This window comes from Zootoca vivipara, chromosome 8 (assembly GCF_965207765.1).
Source record: "Zootoca vivipara chromosome 8, rZooViv2.hap1.1, whole genome shotgun sequence".
In the NCBI taxonomy this organism is placed as follows: domain Eukaryota; kingdom Metazoa; phylum Chordata; class Lepidosauria; order Squamata; family Lacertidae; genus Zootoca; species Zootoca vivipara.
Window position 1 is genome coordinate 40,312,338 of NC_142591.1, and position 25,584 is coordinate 40,337,921.

At 40.4% G+C, this 25,584-nt stretch overlaps 1 protein-coding gene across 19 annotated transcripts in view; it reads right to left on the reverse strand.

The window, feature by feature from the left end:
• Positions 1-25,584, reverse strand: part of PTPRM (protein tyrosine phosphatase receptor type M) — a 416,336-nt gene that overhangs the window by 15,425 nt on the left and 375,327 nt on the right. For all 19 annotated transcript variants that reach the window (XM_035126005.3, XM_088675354.1, XM_035126003.3 and 16 more), the window contains one exon: positions 14,673-14,770. In XM_035126005.3, the coding sequence (XP_034981896.2) occupies positions 14,673-14,770 (98 nt within the window). The remainder of the gene's footprint in view (positions 1-14,672; positions 14,771-25,584) is intronic.

Sequence of the window (25,584 nt, forward strand, 5' to 3'; positions counted from 1 at the left end):
AGCATTCTTTAACACTTTTGCAGTGATGTACAATTGAGCTGCCCATAAAACAGCCATGCTGCCTACACAAAAGAAATGGATCATTAGTTTTAAAGAACACAATCTTCTTTTTTCAGAGAACAGTTCTGCGAGTTAAAGGTGGAAATGGCATTCAGTACAAGTTGGGGAAATTGTATGAATCACGTTAGTATTTATGCCATGAACAGCTCAGTTAAAATAACCACTCATTTCCTGTTTTTCTCCCTGTTGGAGTATCCAGAGGGAAAAGCAACAAAGCTGCATTTAAACATTCACATCCTCCTGAAGTTGGTTACAGTATTTGTCTCTAAAGTGTTTCACTCCTTTATGAAAAAGCACACTGTGACATGATTCCATTTTAGTGGAAGATTTTTATTTTTTGAGATATTAACTGCTCTGAAAACCTAACAGAAAAGCAGTGGGGGTGGGAACCATGTATGTGTAAAATGTAACACAGAATGTGTAAAAGTCTAACATATGCAGTAATGAGATTGGAACGACAAAAAGATTCTATTTGTGGACCTGAACCTGATGCCCAGTGAGACTGAATAACTCATTAGGCCCCTAGCAGAAAACTTGGCAGCCTATCCCTAGCCAAGGAACACATATGCAAAACTGGGGCAAGAGACACTTAACATTTCCTTCTTGTGAACACTTAACATTTTGCACAGAATTTCCCTGAGTTGTATGATTGGACCTTGTTTTCCATGTCTGAATCTTTTGAATTTCTGGTTTATTTGCTGTTATTTGTTTTTATATTGCTTTTTTAAAATTAGTTTTAGGTTATGTTTTTGTTTTAGTGACATTTGTGTTTAGACTGTGCACTGCTTTAAGATTTTTGTAATATTGAGTGGTACACAAATGATTTTAAATAAAAATAAATAAAAGAAATTACACGTGTGTACAAACTTATATACACAATACACTCATAGAAATGTATATTTATTTCTAAATGCATTTTTTTTTTAACTAAAAACCACACAGATTTAAATGTTAAAGTTCCGAGTTTCCCTCTAAATTATTATAGCCCCACCCATTGCGAATGGGCCCACTAGTGCCTGGAAGAGCCTCACTGAGCTCAAGGCCTTCCTTTTTCCTGCGCATGAAGCAGCACCGAAGAGAATTCAGTGCTCCCTCCATGTGCTATGCACATGCCTTGTGTTGTGGAGATGAAGGGTTTGGTGATATGGAAATTGTATATAGTTCCTTTGTTCCACACAACTGTCTGTGTGCTCTCATGTTTGTTGTTGAGGAAACATGGCTCTCTTGAGTCAAGTGGAATCCCACCCATAGGCCCTGTGGCAGGACACACAGGACAGGACAGAACCTGTAATATGTAGAATTCTGTAGAAGCATCCAAAGCAATGTGCAAAGTTGTGTATATATGGCAAGATACTTTATATTGCTTCCAATTGAGGGGGGAAATACATCTGAACACCAGATGCAAAGCACTGATGCAAAATAAGCATACCATGCAGTTCATTTTATCTCTGTCTGGCATTTTTCTGCCAGTTCTGTAACAATTCCTGAAACTCTCTCTGGAAAATACACACACACAAAGCCCTGCAGTCAGGGAAATAGAAACCACAAGAAACACATTTGAAAGCTCATTGTTTATCTGTCTGTCTGTTCTGCTTGATAATACAGACCAATAGCATTGTTTAAATCCCTGACTTAAAAGGTTCACAGTGCTTGTCTCCATTGCCAGGCAGCTATTTGTAACAGCAATTTCCCCCCCATAGAAAATGTGTTTTTCTCTGCGTTGTTCAGAAGAAACAGAACTTCCCATGATCCCCAGTCTGGCGCAAACCATCAAAGCCCACTCTGTGACCCTCATTTCCTTTTTCTGCCTGCTGTTTTTGTTTCTTCCATAGGTAGAATCTGATCCACATCAACACGTCCAAGGCACATGCGAAGGAGAAAACAGCTGCAGCATGGGAAACCTAAATCAGGTTTCTAACTTTAGCACAATTCCTTTTGAGATGGGCGCTTGCCGATGTTCCACAGTGCTTAGTTTAGCCGGATAAACTATTTAAAAAATAGATTGGACTGAATTGCTTGGCTTAGAAAAGAAACATACAACAGCATAGTCTAGACAGGCTTACTAATATGTTCCTTCTTAAAAAGCAATTTCTCCAACCGATCTGCAGACTTAGGATGTGTATAGACACCATGTGCTTCTGGCTGCATATTGTTGGATTTGCAAGTTTGTATCCCCAGGATATCTAGTGTCTGTTCAGCAGAAGACAGGTAGGAGGAAACAACCTCTCCTTCCTTAAACCGTACGGCACTTGGTTTTAAGAGAAAACTCACTGGCTACTTTTGTTACATCAAGCTAATGTACTTCTGAAATGCAAAACATATTTCAAGGAGCACAGAGTATTTTTCTGTGCAGTCTGCATGCAAAAGCACATTGCAGCCCACTCTCAGATCCCTGTCAGCAAAGGCCGGGCCATCCCATATCAGGGATGAAGGGCAGTTTTGTACTCATTACAACAGTGTCCAAGTGCACCTATGCTTTCCTTTTCTCCATAGAAAGGATACCATTGAGATAAGGCAGAAGCAGTTTTAAAGTAGCATGACCAGTTTGGTAGCACTGGGCAGAGTCCTGCAGGAGGTGCCATAACAGTGCTGCAGAACGAAGCTGGAGGTGGGGTAAACATCAGATTTTAGTGTTGCAGAGGGCGCTGTTGAAATTTGAGAGCCCAGACTTCGCCAGTGGGTAAGGACAGAGTCTGCTTCCTACTGTGTCCTACTGATACACCACATGCTTGACAATGGGAAATTGGGACATTGCCCCATCGCCCTCATAAGCTGGCACGATCAGAAGGTCAGAGGTTCGAATCCCCGTGAAAGGGTGAGCTCCTGTTGTTCGGTCCCAGCTCTTGCTAACCTAGCAGTTCGAAAACATGTCAAAGTGCAAGTAGATAAATAGGTACTGCTCCGGCGGGAAGGTAAATGGCATTTCTGTGAGCTGCTCTGGTTCGCCAGAAGCAGCTTAGTCATGCTGGCCACATGACCAGGAAAAACTGTCTGCAGACAAATGCCGGCTCCCTCGGCCTATAGAGCAAGATGAGCACCGCAACCCCAGAGTCATTCTTGACTGGACTTAACTGTCAGGGGTCCTTTACCTTTACACACATATTTACAACAATGCTAAAAGATTCAGATTTGGAGCTAGTTTAGAAATAATAAATTCCCCACTTGCTAGCCCCACACTCTGATGGCTGTGCATTGAGCATGGTTGGAACCCCTAAAGGTGAGCAGATGCTTTATAAAGCAGATGGGTTTCCTTTTCAGACAAAGTGTTATACTGAAACTGAAAGTAGATGAACCAGATAGTTTTGAACAGGTCTAGAGACAAAACCTATGAGGATGGATTAGGAGATTAAGCCTGATTATTATTTGGCATTCTGGCAGTTTTAGCACTGCTTCCATGTTACTCCTACAAGGATGCTTAGAAGCCACTAAGAGGCCTGAAATAGAAGTTAGGAAAAAGAAAGGGCTCATCTGCTTTATAAAGATAAACTTTAGCATCACTTCTGGAAGGCTTCCCTGCCCTGCACACACTTCTTCTTTCTGTCTGAATCAGACGTATAAACTACTTTTCATTCACTGCATTTCATGCACCTTTAAGAAATGATGAGTATTTCCAAGCACACACCCGTATGTTGTAAAAGTCAATTCAGTGGTACCTTGAAGTAGTTAGCGGTCATGAGTAAGTACAGCAATTCACAGTTCTTTATAGCTGAAAGTGATACTAATATGTGAACTGGCAGCCAAATTAATCTTCTAGCTGCACAGGGAATTTTAAATTACTTACTGGTTATCTCTAGTAGAGTTGATATTGATAGCTCATATGAGGTAACTAGATGGACACTTTTGCACATGCTAATTTTAATTTAAAATTCAACTTGTACCGTGGATGATGAAACAGGCATGCAGTCTTATATGGCATTTCTTGGAGGCAGGATTAAATATCTAACAGGCACTTCAGTCAGACGCACACAGCTACTGGCTAGTCTGATATGGCTACAATAGCTGGCTACAAGTTGGGCACATCCATCTTGCCACCATGCCTTTCATTTATATTATCACATTAGTTGTGTATATCACATTTCTAGAACTGCATGCAATGCATGATGGCTGAAGTGCCTTTTCATGGTTTGTGACATGATCCTATAATGTACTTCAGCAGATGGTGACTGCTGATAGCTTGGTGCTGCCAAATGAAATTGTTGCACTGCCTCAGTATCCGGGATTGTCTGACTGACAGCATCACCCACAACTTGTGATGCTCAAGCAGCAGTCCCTGCATCCCAAACGTGATAGTTTCCCCAGCCTACCACAATGACATATTGTGGTAGCTGATCTTAAACAGAACAAGGCCCCATCTGCACTTTGCATTTAAAACAGCATCATACCACTTTAAATAACCATGTTGTTGTTCAGTCGTTTAGTCGTGTCCGACTCTTCGTGACCCCATGGACCAGTTGTTGTTGTTGTTTAGTCGTTTAGTCGTGTCCGACTCTTCGTGACCCCATGGACCATAGCACGCCAGGCACTCCTGTCTTGCACTGCCTCCCGCAGTTTGGTCAAACTCATGTTCGTAGCTTCGAGAACACTGTCCAACCACCTTGTCCTCTGACATCCCCTTCTCCTAGTGCCCTCAATCTTTCCCAACATCAGGGTCTTTTCCAAGGATTCTTCTCTTCTCATGAGGTGGCCAAAGTATTGGAGCCTCAGCTTCACAATCTGTCCTTCCAGGGAGCACTCAGGGCTGATTTCCTTAAGAATGGATAGGTTTGATCTTCTTGCAGTCCATGGGACTCAAGAGTCTCCTCCAGCACCTCCAGCACTCTGATTCTGATCCAGAGCACGCCATAACCATAGCTTCCTCCAAAGAATCCTGGGAACTATACTTTAAGGGTAGACCCTAATCCCACTCACAGAGTTACAATTCTTAAAAGTTCTTAAAAGTTTCAATACTGAAGGGATTGCATAAATTCTCAGGTACTACAGGCCATCAGTCTTGACCTTTCATCTTCATCATTTTTAATTAACAGTTTTTTTGCCTTTTTACAACTCTTTCTCTCCCTTCGTGGAACCATCCTTGCTCAGTACGTCCTCTGTATCTTGTCTAAATTTGAATTCTAACATGCAGTTTTCCTTAATAGATACATTTTACACATAATTTTCCCTAATGTGGTTCATTTTTAAAAATCATTTGCACCAACAAACACACTTCATAAGCATTTTTGCTTATAATGTAATTATGTATGCATTTTTGGTTGCCGCACTATATTACAAAATTCTGAACCAAACAATGGTCTAACCATGGCAAGGCAGTGCACTGCACTCCCCATGTCTTCAGTTCATCTGTCATATCACTTGGAGCAAAGATCACATCAAGGTGTGCCCTGCCTGGAGTGTTGGACTGATGACCATCTGAGAGAGACCCATGGTTGTCATGGAGGTCATGGTCTTGAGCTGGCCCGACATCAGCCTTAATGTGGTTACTTCAAGTCAGCCAGGATTATCATGTTAGGGTCCTCCAACTATACCCCAGAGACTACATTGGCTAGCCTGATAGTCTAATCAGCTGTGGTTTACCTGCCTCAGACCTGACATCAGATGATGTGAGGTATGGGCAGGTGCACATGACATAAGGAAAACTGTATGTTGTATGACACCCTGATATTGATACTGTTGAAAGCTGAGCTACTAATATTTTAAATAAATAATTATTTTTAAAAGCATATTCAGGCAAAAAATATATATCTTTCAGGCTTCTTTTGTTGTTTTCCCGCACAGATTCCTCTGCTATCTTATAAGGAGATAAGAGTAATACACCAGAAAATAATATGAATGCTATAAGATTGTTTGGCCTTACCCAAATACAATTATTTTGACATAGAAAATGTGCAGGATCCTTATCTGTTTTTCAAACAATTGCATAGCTTGCTACAATGAGGAGATAACATCATGAATCATTTCTTTACCACTTGTACTTCACTTCTCTACTTAAAGTGTGTTGAAACCAACATGTGACAGAATTTAAACTAATTAGCAGATGTTTGAACTTTCACTTCTCACTGAGTATAGGAATGCCAAATTCCATCATTTTATCATTTTGCTGCTGTTGTAGTTTTCTTGTATTGAGTAAAACATTGCTGAATACTGAAGCATTTTGTGCAAGTAAAGGGGAATGCCATTTGATCTGCAGCAGAAGTGATTTACAGTCTCAGTACTATATGCTAGATAGTTAATCTTAGTTCTCCAAACTGCCTGGTATGCTGGTATATAGTGAAAAGCAGCTGATTTGTGCAAAACTATACAGTTTTGTGCACACTATACAGCTGAGAACCCTCAGCTCAGTATTACCTGAATATATATCAGGACTGTCTTTTCACCCAAGGTAGGTGACTCTACTAGTATCTCAGCAGGGATCCTAATTGGGCACACACTGCCCTCCTCCAACACTTGATGTCACACTTGCAAAGGAACAACCAGCAGCATTAAAGGCTGTTCCCAGTTGTTTCTCTGCAAGTGAAGTTTGCTTTTGGTGTCCTTAAATTTGGCACCAGATGAAAGCTCTGCTGGGGGCTCCTGGGTCAAGTTAATCCCTCCTGGAAGTGAGACTTGCATTTGATGCCAAATCCCCAATTCTTCCTCCTCTTTATTTGCAGATGTGGCTTGAATCCAAGCATCACTTGCCAAGGAATAAAGGAAAGAATTGGGAGAGCACTCCAATTGCATAGTTGATAGCTTAATATTAAAGTTTTTACTTTATATCGTTTTGGTTGATTATATGTATGTATTAATGTTGCTCTCTGCTTTTGGGAGCCTACGGTCCAAAAAGCAGTATACAAACAAACCACACCATATGAAGCTACACCACCTGATGTTGTGGTGACATCACATGATTGACAAATGGGTGGCCCAAGTGGCCCGTGTGTGAGCTCAGGATGCAGCTTGTCAGCTGGACCCTATTCTTCAGCCCTGCACTAGGGCATAGTAAGTAGACCATGTACAAACTGGTTAAAGAGAAAAAAATTCACAGTATTGATGCACAGGACAAGTCATGCTACCCAGAAAATTTCCAAGTCATGTTGACATTGACACTATTCTGCTGCCAGAGCTTGTGGACATGCACATGTGACACAGCGGTTCAGCGTCACTCTGCATTACTTCCAGCGTTAAGCACAACTGATGGTTTCCTCTTCAGCTGTGACATGAAGCTTCCCAAGTGTAGGGCTGTAATTATGGTGGGAGACTAGGATACCAAAGACAATAGCAATTAGCAAGCACAGTTACAAAGACCTGTTTGGGTGCCTTTTCTCAGGAACACTGATTCTTCTGCTAACAAATAAGAGGTATCAATGGGTGTCTCAAAGCAGAGACCAGTTTCAGGATATTCTCTCTCTCTCTCTCTCTCTCTCTCTCTCTCTCTCTCTCTCTCTCTCTCTCTCTCTCTCTCTGTGTGTGTGTGTGTGTGTAATTTCCTCTTCATGCTTGCTCTGATCCTGTTAATTACCAATCTGTTTTAGCTGATGCATTTTGCATTTATAAAAAAATCCTGCAGGTCGGATGCAAAGAGCTTGGCCCTAACACTTTCAGGACTTTTCTTTAGTTAAAACTTAAGTAAATTAGACTACCAAAATCTATAATCTACATACTGTAGCAGCAGTGTACAAGACAGCCTGACATCACCTTCTTGAAGGACACTAGGTTGTGAATTCTGCTCCTTTCTTAATATCTAAACCTCCTTACATATTTGTGTATTTTCGTAAAGACCAGTTATTTGCACTTTTCTAACTGGAAACCCTTAATTGGTTTAGAAAGGCTTAATATATGAATCGCTATTGATTTTACACATTCTAGGATCTAGAGCATCACTCTCTAGTAGAAAACAGCATGCAAGATAAATGGAAAACCAATCAGACCTTTTCTTGGTGTTACAAAGGGCAATGTTCTGCACATGTTTTATGCTGCCCTCCTCAGTGAGGCAAGCACTGTTGATTTGGGGACATCTTTATTAAACGATTATAGAAGAGTCTGCCTAGCTTCCTGGAGAATAACAGCCAATTGTTCCCCCTAAAGATTTTGCTCCTGCTATGGAATAGAATAAAGCCAACTTGTAATTTCTGGTTGTACATTTAGAAAGCAGAAATCTGGTTTGATTGGTAAGACACATTATCTTATTTACTGATGTGCCAGATTAAAGATTTTAAGATGCTGAATTTTATGAAGCATCTTTTTTTTTTTTAAAAAAAGTTATCTTTCAGATCTGCCTTCATCTCTACTAGAAAACTACAATAATTTGCATTTGTTTTAAAGTAAGATAAATGAATTTAACTGTAACATGGATGGTTATTTCTCCCCATTTTTTGTGCAGAAATAAATGACTGCTTAAGTATTTTATTGTTCAACGAAGGCAGTGGCTTCAGTTAGCATATAAAGAAGTGATGCATGCATGGGGGACAACTGTGAACACAGCCTAAACTTTGTTTATTACAACAGCAGTTCCAGCTGCTGAGAAGGAAAGCCATTACTCACCTTAAACAGCACACTCTCATGCATGTTTACTTAGACCTAAGTCTCATTATGGTTAATGGGGCTCACATCCACATAAGTGTGCACAGGACTGCTGCTTCAAAGTGGCTTGCCACTTTGGCAGTGGGAATGCTGCAGCAAGCGCAACCCAGAGATGCAAAAATCCCCCGCTGTACACTTGATCCACAACATGCATATCCATCTTATTTCTTTGGACTCTTGGCAATTTATATTCACTGTGCATGTTGCTGCAACCCAGGACAAGGATAAAATTGCTAGCTTTTATCATTAAATGCACTGACCCCGATCCAGAGATAGTGGTGCTCAATAATTATTGAACTCGAGTGATAATGTGCTGCTAATAACTATGTCCGGTGGGCCAAGATAGTACAAATCAATAAATGCATGGCCATCATGTTCCAGGACAGTTAAATAATATTTCTGGCATCATTCCTACACAAGCATGTGGAAACAGGATGGACTGCACCTATGGTCATCCACATAGATGTAAGCTAGGGTCAGTGGAAATATTTTTAAAGCCATTGTCAAACTGGCTTCTGTTTAGGATGGAATGAGGCAAGCCAAAGACAGTGGGGCAGCATGAGCAATGATCAGGCATGATCCAGAAGCCATGGTTATGAAAAAGGGGGTGATGGTCTCCTGGTGTAATGGAGTTTCCATGATGTGGAGCTGATCTGGCACCAGTTCCCTCCATTGACTTGCTACTGAATCTTTGCCTTACATCCCTCAGCTTGCCAGACCTTTTGATGCCTACTGATAGATCTTTTCTGAAAGACTTAGATAAAGCCACTTCTGATCCAACATGATTCTCTAATTACCGGAGAGGTTCCATAATGTTTTTCCTGTATATGTGGGGTGGTGCACTGCTGGTGTGGAAGGTCTGTGGAAACCAGCCCTTGCATCACATCATTTTTCAAAGAATATTTTTTTTATGGCAACTCCATAATGGCTTGCTCTAAATTCTAATGAGGCATTATTTGCATTTTTGGGGGGAATTCAGTCACATTCTAATGAGGTCTTCATAAAGCTGGCTAAATATGTTCAGAAATCATTAGTGTAGATTACCAGAGCAAAACACTCCTGGGGGACCTCTGCAGATTTTGTTACAGAACCTATGGCAGATGGATCAGTATAATAGCACAAGAATGCAAGGGGTTTTTTTGGGGGGGGAGAAAGAGGAGGGCATTGTTTGTTTGTTTGTTTTTGGTCTCTCCACAGCAACAGTGTAAATGTGACCTACTCCGTTACACGCTACCAGATAAAGAGCTAAATGTCCCTCAGGTAGATTCATTAAAGGAGGAAAACAATCAAAACACATTTTGCTGCCATTTAAATATCAGGTGCACTGCGGTCTACAAGTGCCAGGAAAACCGACGAGGGTCCCTTGCTGGAATCCAGGAGAGCTTAAAGGATGCAGGCTTTTGACAAGCTTGCCTCAGATAATGACAGGTATTGGCAGATGTATGCAGGCCCTGCTAGAGGCGAATGGAAGGGCTGAATCATCTGCAGCAGGTGCCTGTGAGAGAGAAAGCCTCCCAGTGGCTCCTCTGCCTGCAATTAAAACCATCCTGATGCATAGAGCTCCAGGGCAAAAGCTATATCCGAGCACAAATTTAATGACTATCCAGTCCGGGTAAACAAACACACATACGCCCCCTCCATGATTAATTCATGAAGGACAAACACAAGTTATGTGGCAAACATGTTAAATAGGTATTCTCTCCTGGAAAGAAAAAAAAAAGTTGAGCTATTCTCCCCCCCCCCCTTGCTTTTGGATGTAAAAAATGGGCAGGTGGTCTCCCAAGAAATCTGTAAATCAAATAACAAAAGCAGCGGCGAGCAGTTACAACAGCATGAGTAAATTAAAAAAAACACAAAACTTGAAAGCCACAAAAAGTCACAATGCTGGCTCTACGGGAATCTAACCTATTGTCAAAACGTGATACTGGAGTGAAAACAACGCCGCCACCGCCCCCTCACCACCGCCAGAAAAACCCTCAAGGACAGTGAAGCAGCTAAAGTTATTACTTATGGAAGCATAATAACACAGCCCTAAGTGACTCAGCGGTGATGGACAGGAAACAGAGTTTGTACCCCCTTGGAGGCCATGGTCCTAGTGAAGATTAATTGCCAGACTTCCGTGTTCTAAGCTATTAATAAAATGAGTATTTTCTGAAGGACGCTCTTTAAAGGAGGCTTTCTTTTGTGCCGCTTGTCGTTGTTGTCGTTGTTTGTCCTGGCGCTTTCCCCAGGAAAGCACACATTTTGCCACTGAATCAAGGCAAATGGCAATCAGGTTTTCTGGATGAGGCCTTACTTGGTGTTAAGATCCACTCTGGACAGTGAAACTTACTGTTGCGTAAACATGCATAGGATGAAGCTTCCAGAATATTGTCACACAATGCACTGGAAAACATATTATTCCCCCACATTTGTTGAAAGATACTGCTATCCTAAGCTGGATCTTACTGGAAGCTTACATAAAAGGCGCATGTGTGAACTGAGGTGCCACTGACATTGTGTGTTCCCTGGGAATCGGGAATGTTATCTAGGGAAGGAAGATAGCTCCAGGCTATCCCTGCCCGCATGATGGATGCCTCTTCTAAGAGCTATGGATGAGTAAGGTATAGGTTTGGGAGCAGGCTGGCTATTATTCACACTCGCTAAGCAAGACGGTTATGTTTAATGCAAAATATGACAGATTGCACTGGTTTACGATATATGGCATTGGATCTACAACAGGACACTTTATCCTGGTTGCAGGATCTATCTACAAGTTTCTTTTGTTCATTGCAGAGCAAAGTTTAGACCGAGGCGGAAAATTCAATTATTATTTTTTGCAGTTATTAAGGAGTACTCTGGTGCAGCTCTAGATTTTGGAGGACCCTGAGCAAGCTGCCCTCTGTGGGCATCCCCCAGCACCTGCTGCGCCCTGATGGCAATTTCCCTGCAGCTACCAGCCATCCAGGCTTACCCATTGGCAGTGCTGTAATGGTCTAGTTGCTGAGTGGCTGCTGCTGCATAAGCTCCCAGGTGAGTGAGACCTTCTGTGCAAGGTGGAGTGGGGTGCTAGTGGCTGCAGCAGAGCTAATGATGTGCAGCCCAAGTGTTGCTGGGCCTGGGTTGAGCAGATCCTATGGCAAACCATCTGGCAAGCACAGATCTCTCTTAGAAGCTCTGCAATGATTCTGGAGATTCATGGGGGAATACAGATACCCCATGAGTCAGTGATATTAAGAGATTTGGGGAAGTTGTGGTTAAGATGATTTATCAACTTATGCTACCTGCAAGAACATTCCTTGGTCAATGATAGGAAAAACTGGGACCCTCTGGAAATTTAAGGTAGAACAGGGCTAATTTATATCACGAGATACAGGGAAGGAAGAGTTAAGTATGTAAGGTGTCAGGCGATTGATAAATCCATTTTGTTCTGGACTAGGAAAAATACAGTAGTCCTCATTTAAAGAAATAGACTGATGTCATGTGGTTAACTTGAATGGTAGGGAGTAATGAGGGTATATAAATAATAAAATGAGTTCTGCAGTGATATGGTGAACTATGAATTAGGTGCTTAGAGAAGAAACCAGAAAACTACTTTGCAATAGGTGTCCTCTCTCTAGAGAGGTGGTGTGGGGGAAATTAGGATACTGGAAAGTTTCATATCAATAAATTATTGTAACTTTTTGCTTCAGCTTGAATGCAAGTGGCAGAGTTTATTTATTGATCCACCAAGTCTCAAACTCCTTTGGGTCCCAAATGGCCTCAATCTGACCTTTTAAGCCAGTCCAACTGGTTGCATCTTTGTGCTCTCATAACAGCACCTAATTATACTCACAAATCGTGCTGCTTTCTCATCCAAAAGTGGTCCTGTTCCCTGATTTGTGATCAGGCTCAGGTACTTAGATGTCTAGGCAGTAGGATTTAAACTCACAATAAACCATGAACAAAAATCCCCTTTCTAAACACAGAATGAAAATTGAATTTACAATAAAGGAAGGTGGAAATGACACATTTACTCATATTACTGAAAAATTAATTGATCATTTATAGTCCACATGTCTATTTTTCAGGGGGGAAATTATAAACTACTGTTTTGGCAGGAAATTAAAAACATGCATCATAACTGCTTTAGCTGCACAGAAATATATCTACAATTTCCCATTTTTCCAGCAGCTAATAAATGCACTGTTCCTGGAGGTGTTGACAACATAGTTGATGAAGTTTGATATTTTCACAAGGAAATAGAACAGTGTACTAAACACCCTGACCTGCATCAATGCTAATGATACAATGCTGTAAAATAAATAAGAAACCCAACAACTCTTGTTGACCATTTAAAATAAAAAACTAACTTCTGTTAATATCTTTTGAAAATAAAAGTGGACATGACCCAATATACTTATTCCTTGGGAACTTAGAAATTTGGATTGCTTCTCCTTATTATTTCTATGGAAACGAAAAGCACAGCTTCACTGAGGAAAGGCCAGGCAATCTGGTCACTGCAGAAAGTAGTTATACCCTGCAAAAATTAATTACTGGGCAGAAAGCCCCAAAATGGCCTTCTATCCTCATTCAGTGAAATACACTGTTGTACTTTTGGAATCATGGGAGAAGAAAGAAATTCTTTTATATCCAAAGTGTATTAGGGAGGTTTTCCTTGTATTTTGTCTGTGTGTTTTAGAGGTTGAAGGAAACCTGGGTGCAATTTTCTGCAGCCATCCAAATTTCTGAGGAAATCTGTGGTTGGCTAATAAAAGTAAGAAAATTTCCTAGAGAAATAGATTGTTGAGGTTTTGTTTTGTTTTGTTTATTATGTTTCTATCCCATCCTTCCTGAGGAGCTGTGTGTGTGTGTGTGTGTGTGTGACACGCACATTTCTATTTTTGCGAAGTTTGCCAAATGGCTACTATTTTGTCCTAAAAGACAGAACTGTATATAATTTTTGAAAATAATATGCAGTAATTTAAATAAGGCCACCTACTGGGCTTCATGGCTAAGGGCACAGCTCCTGATGTATTCCCCCCAAAAAATTCTGTGTAAAGCCAATGGTGTGGAAGTGGTTGCGGAATGAAGAGAGGAGAAAAAGTAGTTCATTCTTCTTCTTATTCTGATTCCTCAATGCAAACTGCCTTTCCACCCCCTAAAGGTAAAGGGACCCCTGACCATTAGGTCCAGTCGCGGACGACTCTGGGCTTTACTGGCCGAGGGAGCCGGCATACAACTTCTGGGTCATGTGGCCAGCATGACTAAGCCGCTTCTGGCAAAACCAGAGCAGCGCACGGAAACGCTGTTTACCTTCCTGCCAGAGCGGTACCTATTTATCTACTTGCACTTTGATGTGCTTTCGAACTGCTAGGTTGGCAGGAGATGGGACCGAGCAACGAGAGCTCACTCAGTCGCGGGGATTTGAACTGCCGACCTTCTGATCGGCAAGCCCTAGGCACAGTGCCACCTGTGTCCACCCCCTAGCTGCTATTAACTTGTGTCTGGCCATTACCAGTTTGGGAGAGTGATTTGCATCAAGGAATCAGTGCCTATCATTGTGGTCGTCACCATTACCATTTTTTATCCTTACCTGTCCCTCACTATAAGGTGCCAGAGCTGATTACAGCAATTTAAAAATACAACACAGTAAAAATCAGTTTAAAACAAACACAATCAAAGGAATAGGATGGATTCTAAATCTCTCTCTCTCAGGTGTCAAAGACCATGGATCTTCAGCATGTGATGGAAAGTGTCAGAAGCATGGGGACAGGAGTGAATTATCCCCCCTGATTCAAAACCCGCTCCAGCTCTTTTTTTATGGGGAGGGGAGGGAAAGGTATCTGGGGATCCAGCCACAGATCTCCCATCACATGTAGTTTGGCTCTGGGTGAGGATTTGAATAGGGGAATCTGAACCTAGCAACCTGAGCCACTTCACCGTGCTTGCTCTAAAATACAAAAGTCCATTGTGTTTGAGACTGGAGTGGCCAACTCACAACAAGTAGAAAAGTTAGCAGCAAGGTTGTTAAATTCAAAGCAGAGAACACTCCCCCCCCAATGTATAAATATAGGCAATTTTCCAAACTTTCTTACCCTTCCCACTTCCACGAGATTTGTCACCATGACTATGCTTGCTGTATTTTCATGCCAGACCATTCTCCAGAAGTCATATATGGTCTCTTGCATTGGTCCTGAAAGGACAAATCAATCCACAGGTTATTCTCAGCACATAACAGGATTGGAGGATTGCACACTGATAATGTTATAGGCAATATTAAAAACTTGACAGCTCTCAAGTGCGTTAAGAGGTGAGGCAGAGATCTTCTGTAGGCTCATTAATTTAGCTTGTGAAAGGCTCAATGGAGGTTTCAGTTTCTTTCAAACTAATTTGCAATTAAGTGTTTTCCCCCCTCTTAAAATGAAAGAAAGTTGGTGGATTTTTTTAACAGGAGCTTGCAATCCTATACACAAACATACCTGAGGAAAAGTGTCACTGTAATCAATATGTTTATTTCTAAGTAGGAATATTTAAGAATGCACTGTCAACTAACTACTAGGGCTGAAAGTTTGAAAAAAAAATAGTGCAGGCAGAGCAGCATCAGCAGTAGTGGGGGGGGGGTTCTGCTGCTTGCCAGGAGGGGCTGCGGCCAACCCAGGCCTGCCCCACCCCACCCCTGTCCTGGCGAGTACTGCTTAGAGACTACAGTGGTACCTCGACTTACGAATGTTTCGAGTTACAAACAGAGTTCCGTCCGCCATTTTGGATGCGGTTTAAATAGGAGTTTTTCAACTTACGAATTTTTAGATAGGATTTTTTTTCAACTTACGATTTCCCCCCCCCCCAAAAATGGCTTCGACTTACAAATTTTTAGACTTACGAAGGTCCGTTCAGAACGGATTAAATTCTTAAGTCAAGGTACCACTGTACTGTTAGGAAGTACAGTATATATAAATTGTTGAAATAAATAAATAGTAGCGCACCACCAGGAGAGCTCTGCTGCTTCTTTTTGTGCTTTTGACATGAGTAATGTTTCAGTGGACGATATTGGCCTTTCTCAGTTTAAACATTTCTCTTAGTTTGCACTATTGCTCTAATTAGTCTAATTCTCAAATCGCTCTTTCTGAAATGAGGCAGGTTTTTGGAGACAGGTTTTTTTTTTTTTGACAGCAGGAGAGAACATGGTTTTAAAGCCAGGCCTGACAACTACATTTTAGACCTTAATGAAAGAAATGATCCCAGAGAAGGGGGAAGACCGGGACCACCCCCCACCCCTAAAGTATCTGCCTAGGCTCTAGAATAGCCTATGTCTGTTGTTTCTGGAATGCTCTATGGGAATCCAGGATAAATGCTGGATTCATAATGAATCCCAAGCATTGACTTGGCCTTTGGGGAGGGTGTGGTCCTACCCAGGTATTCCTTCTTCTAACACTTTTGCTCTTTTAATTTATTTTTACCCTGCTATGTCACTTTGAGAGTATATTGGAGACAGAGATAATAAGCAGATATAAAACATCACCAATTACTAAAATCTTGCAATTACTGATCCTCTTCATAACACTTTTTATTTACTTATTTAAAATTTTACTAGTCTATTCATGAGGACTTGCTTGAAACATTGTAATACCTTTAAAATTTTAATATCAGAGTTGCCGACAGCTGATAAAAAAGGGCAACAGTAATCACCCTTGAAATAAGAATTTTTTTTAAAAAAAACAATGGCTGCAAACGGCATACTACATCACTAATTGCACCTGAAAGCTCATGTGCCCACTTATCTCAGGAGAAACACATTAAAGGATACTATAAAACTGAAGAAACCCACACCCATATATCCAACAGTAATCTGTTAAAATGTATTTTTCATTGACATTTGAAAACATTTAGCTTTAATGTTTTCATCTTGCATCTCCAGCCCTTTTTTGTGTGAGTGTCCTACACAAAAATGACAAAGGCAATTAAAATTAGGCAATCATTCTTGCAAGATCAATATCATTGGCCTGCAGGGCTCAGAGCAGGTGCATTGTATGGAGTTATTATTTATAAGGGGAAGCTGTCCAATCTCAAATATCTGATTTAACTGTGGCTGCAAAAGTAGTCTGCAGTCAAAACAGAATCTTATGTTTGGCACTTGAGCAGAACCATCTATCTCTATTTACTACTACTACTACTACTACCACCAGTCCCTCACCAGAAGGGCCCAGATTGTGTTACAGAAATATGAAATACAGCATGAGAAATATAAAATACAGTTATACGAGTTCTGAAGTGAACTCCAGCCAGTAATCCAGATGTTTTGGCCTACAACTCCCATGATCCCTAGCTAACAGGACCAGTGGCCAGGGATTATGGGAATTGCAGTCCAAAACATCTGGAGGGCCAGAGGTTGGGGATGCCTGCATTAGAGTAATAGAAATGGGGTAAAATAATTCTGTAGTGATGTAGACAATAGCAAAATGGCATGCACCGCCACCTAAACAGTTCATTTGCAGATACGTTTCCTGTGCATTTTATAGTATTCTGTAATCTTGGGTTGTTATATATTTAAGTTATGCATGCTAAGTCCCTTTTAAAATCAGTAGGAAGTAAACCTGCATGACTGGGTGCTGGATAGTGGTATTAATCTTTAGTAACTAGTACCTTCTGTGTAGATGCATTTGTTTGGGGTATGCAAATCATAGATCATGCCAGGAAACAGATCCTACCATTAGCATGGTGGTAAAGGGTAAAGGGACGCCTGACCATTAGGTCCAGTCGTGACCGACTCTGGGGTTGCGGTGCTCATCTCGCATTATTGGCCGAGGGAGCCAGTGTACAGCTTCCAGGTCATGTGACCAGCATGACTAAGCCGCTTCTGGCGAACCAGAGCAGCACACGGAAACGCCGTTTACCTTCCCGCTGTAGTGGTACCTATTTATCTATTTGCACTTTGACGTGCTTTCGAACTGCTAGGTTGGCAGGAGCTGGGACTGAGCAACGGGAGCTCACCCCATTGCAGGGATTCGAACCGCCGACCTTCTGATCAGCAAGCCCTAGGCTCTGTGGTTTAACCCACAGCACCACCTGCATGGTGGTAGAAGAATGTAAAAGGTGAAAAATAATTTTATGAGACTAGGAATCCCAATTGTTTTGGAACAAACTGGATCAAACCTTTCCTCCAAGATAACTCATCATCTCCCCCACACCCCCAAAATCCCCTTTTAGCTTTGCAGATGTTAGGTTTGTACCATAATCCTCTGGGTATGAGTGATGAGAAAAATGCTCTCCTTTGGAATGTCAGCTGTGTTCCTGCTTCCGTTCTACCTGCTATAGCAAGACAATGGTAATTAAAATAACCCCAGGGAGTGGGAAATTAATAGAGAATTTGTTATCTATCCATTTTACCTGCTTTCTTGTATGCCAGAGAGCCACCAAAATTATTCTGGACTCAAGACATTCATGGGAGGGAAAGAGGCTAGCTGCATGTCTTTGAAAGTAATTCTCTTCTATCCTATTTTTCTTTTCTACTTGACACTTTTCAAATTATTTTCTGACATCTGAATAAATTATTACTCTGTCATGTCTCCACACAGAATTGAAAAGCATTAAAGGGCAGGTAGGGGCACAGGATTTATTGTCATCAGGAGCCGAACAATTCGATTGCAGAGATTTGGGGTAAAAAGCGACACTGTAATCACTATAGGAGCCAAGTTTACAGAGGTTGACACAGAGAACAGTCCACTAAGAACTGCTGCTGGGCAGCCCTGATTAATTTCAAGGCGCATCTACCAAGAGTCTGTGCAAGTAACCACCACAAAAACAAACAGAACCTGCTTTGCAGCAGGGCTTTGTGTGGTTCAGCTTATTCTCATTCCTCTTATGGGAAAGTTCAGCATTTTCTTGCTATGAATCCAATGACATAATCTACTAGCAATATAATATAATGGCTGCTATAAATACTCTCTACCATGAGGAAATGATATAAAATAGTCTCTCTTTTGCTACAGTGACACTACTAAAAACAAGGAGAAGCTAGTAAGAAATGGGTAAGTATTTATTCAAACTGCACAATCCCCAGTAATTATTAAGTGAATTTAATGCCCCACATATGCCATGCTTTGTAATAATTAGAGCTGTCGAATTAATACATTTTTCAGCAAATTTACCTTGTTGCAGTTAATCTATTAATTGCTGTAGTGGCTGATTAAAATAAACATTACAATATCTGAAAAGAAGTCAAGCTTTAGTATTTCACAAAGATAATAATTTCTCTAAACCAATTAGCACAATCACCTCCCTAATTTTGATTTACCTTGCAAATTGTGGTTCTTTTCCTACCAGGTTTTACTACAGTTTTAAGAGTATGTGGTAACACGGAATTGGGCTTTGTCTTAAATTCCCCCATAATGTAACCCTTGTTAGTTGCAATTCAAGAGGTAATTTTTCTGGAGAAAAGGTTCCCTATGACTTTTCTAAAGTTCATCTATACAGTGGTACCTCTGGTTAAGAACTTATTTCATTTCAGAGGTCCCTTCTTAACCTGAAACTGTTCTTAACCTGAGGCACCAACCACTTTAGCTGTTGCTGCGCCGCGGGAGCACGATTTCTGTTCTCATCCTGAACCAAAGTTATTAACCCGAGCTACTATTTCTGGGTTAGCGGAGTCTGTAACCTGAAGCGTTTGTAACCTGAGGTACCACTGTATAAGCATCTTTACATGTTTCCAGTTGGTCTCTGGAATGCTCAAGGAGAACATTGGCAACATCTTGGGGAAATAAATTCTCTCTCTCTCTCTCTCTCTCTCTCTCTCTCTCTCTCTCTCTCTCACACACACACACACACACACACACACATTTTTTTTGTAGCTCTCAATCTTTCTGTCCATACTAAAGAGGTGGGAGATAGAAAGATACTGGAGAAATGGACCAGGAGAAAAATGTGTCCTGTAGGTATGAGAAAGAACTGAAAAATCTGAAGGAAAAGAGGGACAGTAGAGCGCTTGAGATATGGAAGAACAACCCTGAGTTAGATGGCAGGTAGTCCTTGAGAGGTTTCTGCAGATTGACATCTGTTCTGATTAAGCAGGAGACTGGGTTTTCCCAGGGAAAGTGGCAGGACAAAAACCAAACAAACAACAAAACCCCTCTCAGATTCATGACTTGAAATCACGGATGGTGTGGATGTGACAGAAACTGAAACAGTCACATCCACACCATCCATTCAAAGCACATAGCTTCCCTTAAAGAATCATGGAAACTGTAGTTTGACAAGGGTCCTTGGAACTTTAGCTCCCTGGGAAGGGTAAACCATAGTTCTCAGGCACTGAAACTAAATTGTTGGCACCCATCTTTTATGGTAGGCATTGAAGAAGTGCGCCTTTGGGGGTGAAGTCAAGCTGTTGGATGCTTGCAGTACCTGCTGCGGCTGTAGAGACCAAAGCGGGAGACATGCTGTGTTGCTGATGGGGCAGATAAAGGCATCCGGTCGTACTGCTGTAGTTGCACCACAGGTCTAATAATTTTAATAGATCCACTCTGAGTAAAACTTAGTTGAAAACCACCTAACATGATTTTAATATATGATGTGGACTTCCGGTTTTGACCGCGGATCGCGATCGGGCTAAAAACGGGAGCTCCGCGGCCCCGATTTTTTTCGCTGGAAAAACGGGGGGCTTGCAAGGCAAAGCAGCACCCCCAAGAAGGACTGGAAGGTGATTCCCGTCTGAGGTGTCGGTGGTTCCTAAAAGTTTCTCCCGAAAACCTTCACAGACTGTAGAAGGAGGGGGAGAAGCTGGGCACTGCGACAGCGTGAGACCAGAGACCATAACCAGCAAGAGCCGCAACCCGACGCGATCGTGCACGGTAAAATTCCTTTTAATTAACCCTTTTAACAAAACACCCCCCGGGCGTGAGAGAGAGAGGCAACAAGGTGATTTAAAGAAATCTGAGAAGAGTCCCCCCCACTGAATTGGACTTAAAACCCGAGAAGATAAAGAGATAAGTGGGGTGTGGGAAGGATTACGATAAGACGGAGAGCGCAATGCAGAAGACGCCGCCGGGGTTTTAACTTATAATTGCCATACTGGGGACAAACTAAATTATAAAGAAGCAAGGAGCCGGCTGAACTCTGATTTGATTTGAAGTACATACACTACAGATAGAACGTGACTTTTTATTGTTGTAAGAACTGAGTTTGGAGGGGGTGAAAGAAAGATTTGTTTTGACTTCCTTTTGAGTGGCTGCCTCCTGGAAAACCTTTTATAAGCTACTTTTTAGAAGCAGTTGCAACTCTCTATATTAAAGAAACTCGAAATAAAATGGCGACGATCCTCTAAACAAGACCATGACTAAGCAGACAAGGACATAAAGAAATCAGAAGTGACGTAACCTGAGTGAGAAGACTTTAGAGAACACGCTGACCTGTGGAAATTTATAATAGACTATATCATAGTGACCTCTAGTGGTGACATAAATTTCAACTGACAAAATACCCATTTAAAAAAGACATTAAGTAAAGACACCACCGTGTGGATAAGAGAAACATAGCAGGACAATTTAATAAAATGGAAAATTTAGGAGGACAACATAATAAATTGGACAAGCCAACATGTAAGTCACCCAAACTGGATAAGCAAAAGAGGACAAACATAGGAAGCTCTAACCAGAGAAGGACCTCAACAGCAGACCACGAGCTGGATCTTAAAGAACTGATTCTAAGCCTTAAAAATGATATAGGAGAAATCAAACAAGACCTCAAAAATGATATAGGGAAGATCAGACAAGATTTAACAGAAATCAAAAAGGAAATGGGTGAAAGGATCAAGAATATGGAAGACAAAATGGAAAATTTGGAAGGAAAAATGGAGATTAATGAAAAGGACAAACAAGAGATTAAAGAACAAACAAATAGGACAGAAGAAAACACGCAGAAAGCAATGGAGCTGATCCAGGAGATACAAGACAAGAACCAAACAATGGAATCATCATTGAAAAATATATCGAAAGAAAGGAGAGAGGGGAAGAAAGAGACTGAAAAATTAAAGAAAGACCTGGAAGACCAGAAAGCAGCATTGGAAGCGTCACAAGATGCTCTCGCGATGATGCAGATGAAAATGAAGGAGAAGACTCTCAGATTTAGAAATATCCCAGAAACACCCAATGAAGAAATTGAAAAACAAATTGTAAGCGCGCTAGCAAAATGGTTAGATCTCGAAGAATTGGATGTCGAAACGCGAATAGAGGAAGCGTTTAGAGTTAATTCAAAAAAAGCGAAAGCAAATAATTGGCCAGGAGACTGTCTTGTGACGTTTACAAATATGTGGCTGAGAAATAAAATCTTAAAAATGAAAGGAAAAAAGAAATTAATTATGAATGAAACCGAGATATACATCATGAAAGAAATTCCACCTCGGCTGATCCACAAGAGGAAGAAATACCAGTTTCTAGCCAAACCTCTAAAAGCAAAAAAATAGCCTTCAAATGGGAATATCCAGAAGGAATAGCTTTTTCCTTTAAAGGAAGGTGGAGAAGATTCGACACTCAAGAAGCAGCGGATAGATTTTTTAGAACTTATTCTCAGGAACTGGGAGGAGATAAAGCAAAGACAATCAAAGATAAGATCCCCTTAAATGAAGAAAATTTGGAAGACTCCAGTGCAGATGAATTTGATGGTGAAATAGAAGACGGAGAGGTAGATGAAGAAGGAGAAGAAAATCAAGTGGAAACATGATTGACAATTGTAAATAAAACCTGATCTAGACTGCTAATGCTGTAAACTTCAACTGAGAGCCTGACCAGACAAGTCACTTCAAGAGAAATATTGATTAATGACTTTCCTTGAGCCTGCTTAGTCTAAATATTTGGTTGTTCTTCATCTTTTTTTTTTCTTTTTTCTCTTTTTTTTCTCCTTCATTCCCCCCCTTCTCCTTTTTTTTCTCTTTTCTTATTTCTTTTTTTTCTCTTTTCTTTCCCCTTTCCCCTTCCCCTCCCTTCCTTTTCCCTCCCTCATCCCTCCTTTCCCCTTTCCCTTATCCCTCCTTTCCCCCCTTTTTTCCTCCCCCCTCTTTTTCTTTCTTTTTTTTCTTTTTTTTCTCTCTAAATTTTATTTTAAGTCTAAATTGATCTATAATATCTAATAAATATGAATTTAAGAACAATTTCATGGAATGTAAATGGCCTGAATAATAAAAGGAAAAGGAACAGGGTGGGACACATATTAAGAAAACAGAATTGGGATGTGGTTTGTCTCCAAGAGACGCATATCAACAAAAAACATGTGAGAATTTTGAAAAACGAGAAATTAGGATTAGAATTTGTTGCGGCAGACACAAAAAAGAAGAGAGGAGTCGTGATGTATATTAAAAATAAATGGAGTCCGGAATTAATCTGGACAGATAGAGAGGGAAGGAGTGTTATGGTCAAAACAACGATTGAAGGAGAACAATGGTTTTGGGTGGGGATTTATGCCCCCAACGGGAGTAAAACGGCCTTTTTGAAAAGTTTGGAGACCCAGTTAATGAATTACATGAGTGAAAAAAATAATAGTAATGGGAGATATGAATGGAGTCGTTGATGTAGAATTAGATAAAAACGGAAGTTATAAAGGAAACAAGACAAAATTACCAAAAAAGTTTATGGATATTATGGAAAATTTAAACCTATTAGACGCATGGAGACACAAAAATCCCATCAAAAAAGAATACACACATATTTCGGCGCGTCACCAAACAGCTAGTAGATTAGATACCATATGGATTCCTAAAGAATTGGCATTAAAAATACATAAAATAGAAATAAGACCCCAGACCCTCTCGGACCATAATCCAGTGACCCTCTCGTTAAAAAATGAACAAACACAAAAAAACTGGAGGCTTAACGTCTTCATGTTAAATAATAATAAGAATATTCAGGGGGCCAAGAAAGTTCTAAAGGATTACTTTGAGTTAAATCATAAGGATGAGGTGGACCCCCTAACGATATGGGACGCGGGCAAAGCCGTGATACGTGGCTATTTTATTTCATTAAGTGCAAAATTAAGGAAAGATAGAGAACAAAAAAAAGAAAAACTCCTACAGGAAATAAAATATAAAGAAAAAATATTTTATAAAAACCATAACAAGTCAGTGGAACAAGATCTTAAATTATTGAGATTGGAATTCGAAAAATTAATTGATACAGAAATGGAACAACAGATACAATTCTGGAGATACAAAAACTTCGAATGGGCCAATAAACCTAGTAAACTGCTGACGTGGCAAATTAAAAAAAGAAAAAATGAAAAAATGATTAATAGAATCCGATCGGAAGGAAAATATTATTATAAAACAGAGGAAATTATGAAAGTTTTTCAAAAGTTCTATGGAACACTATATCAAAAGGAAGAATTACCCACAGAACAGATTGATGAATTCTTAACAAAATACCATCTACCAAAGATCCCAACGGAAAAATTAAAAATATTAAATAAAGAAATAACGTCCCCAGAGGTTTTAGATGTAATTAAAAACATGAAGAAAGGGAAGGCCCCGGGCCCCGATGGGCTACCAACAGAATTCTATAGAGAATTACAGGATGAACTCGTAGCCCCTCTCACTGATTTAATGAACATAATTCTAAAAAAGGGAAGGACACCCCAAACCTGGAATGAAGCCCAGATAATATTAATTCCTAAAGCACAAGCAGAGACAGACAATCCAGGCAGCTACAGGCCAATCTCGCTATTAAATAGCGACTACAAAATTTTTGCAAAAATCCTGGCCAAAAGATTAAGCAATATCTTAGAGGATATAATACATAGAGACCAGGCGGGATTTATAAAAGGCAGATATGCAAAGGACAACATAAGGACCATCGTAAATATCCTGGAATGCCTCGAGAATCGAAGAGATAAACGAGCAGCTCTTCTCTCCATCGACGCTGAGAAGGCCTTCGACAGGGTCTCCTGGCCTTTTATGATTAAAACATTGGAAAATTTAAATTTAGGGGAGAAATTGGCGAATGCAATCAAAGCAATTTATAATATCCAAGAAGCAAAAATTTTAATAAATGGGAAAATATCAAGTAAAATAGATATTACGAGAGGCACCAGACAGGGGTGCCCCCTATCCCCCATTCTTTTCATAATTACGTTAGAAATTTTATTAAAAAATATTAGGGAAGAAGAAAATATTAAAGGAATATTAATTGGCAATAAAAAATTCAAAATTAAAGCATTCGCTGACGACATAATAATAATGACAGAGGACCCTGTCGAAGGCATTCCGGTCGCAATTGAAAAGATAAAAGAGTATGGACATTTAGCTGGCTTGAAAATTAATTACGAGAAGACTAGCATGCTAGTTAAAAATTTAGAAATGGATGAGAGAACAGCCCTCCAGGAAAATACAGGCCTGAAAATTGTTAAAAAGATCAAGTATCTGGGCATTCAAACTACTATAAAGGGGATTGACCTAATACAAGAAAATTATAAGACAATCTGGAAAAAAATTAAAAAAGATTTAGAAATTTGGGACAAATTAAAATTATCAATATTGGGGAGAATCTCTTTAGTGAAAATGTGCGTACTCTCGAGGATGAACCACCTATTTCAAAATCTTCCGTTATTAGGGCAAGGAAAAATTTTCAAAGAATGGAAAAAAGACCTCACTAAATTCATATGGAATGGGAAGCGCCCCAGAATCAAATATAAGGTTATGATAGATCAGAGACAAAGGGGAGGATTTGGGATGCCAGATCTTGAAGCTTATCACGATGCGGCAGCGCTCTGGTGGATAAAAGAATGGATGGCTTTGAAAGATACCGATTTATTAGATCTAGAGGGATATGGGATGGCATTTGGGTGGCACCATTACTTGATGAAGGAGAAATTAGAAAAAAGGAGTACCTTTTTGTTAAATATCATTCGGAAATCTTTATATGCAGTTTGGCAAAAATATAAGAGATATTTTGAGCCCAAAATACCCTGGTGGATCTCTCCTCTAGAGATAGTTGCGGTCAAAAGGAAAAATATGGAAGTAAATTGGCCAACATA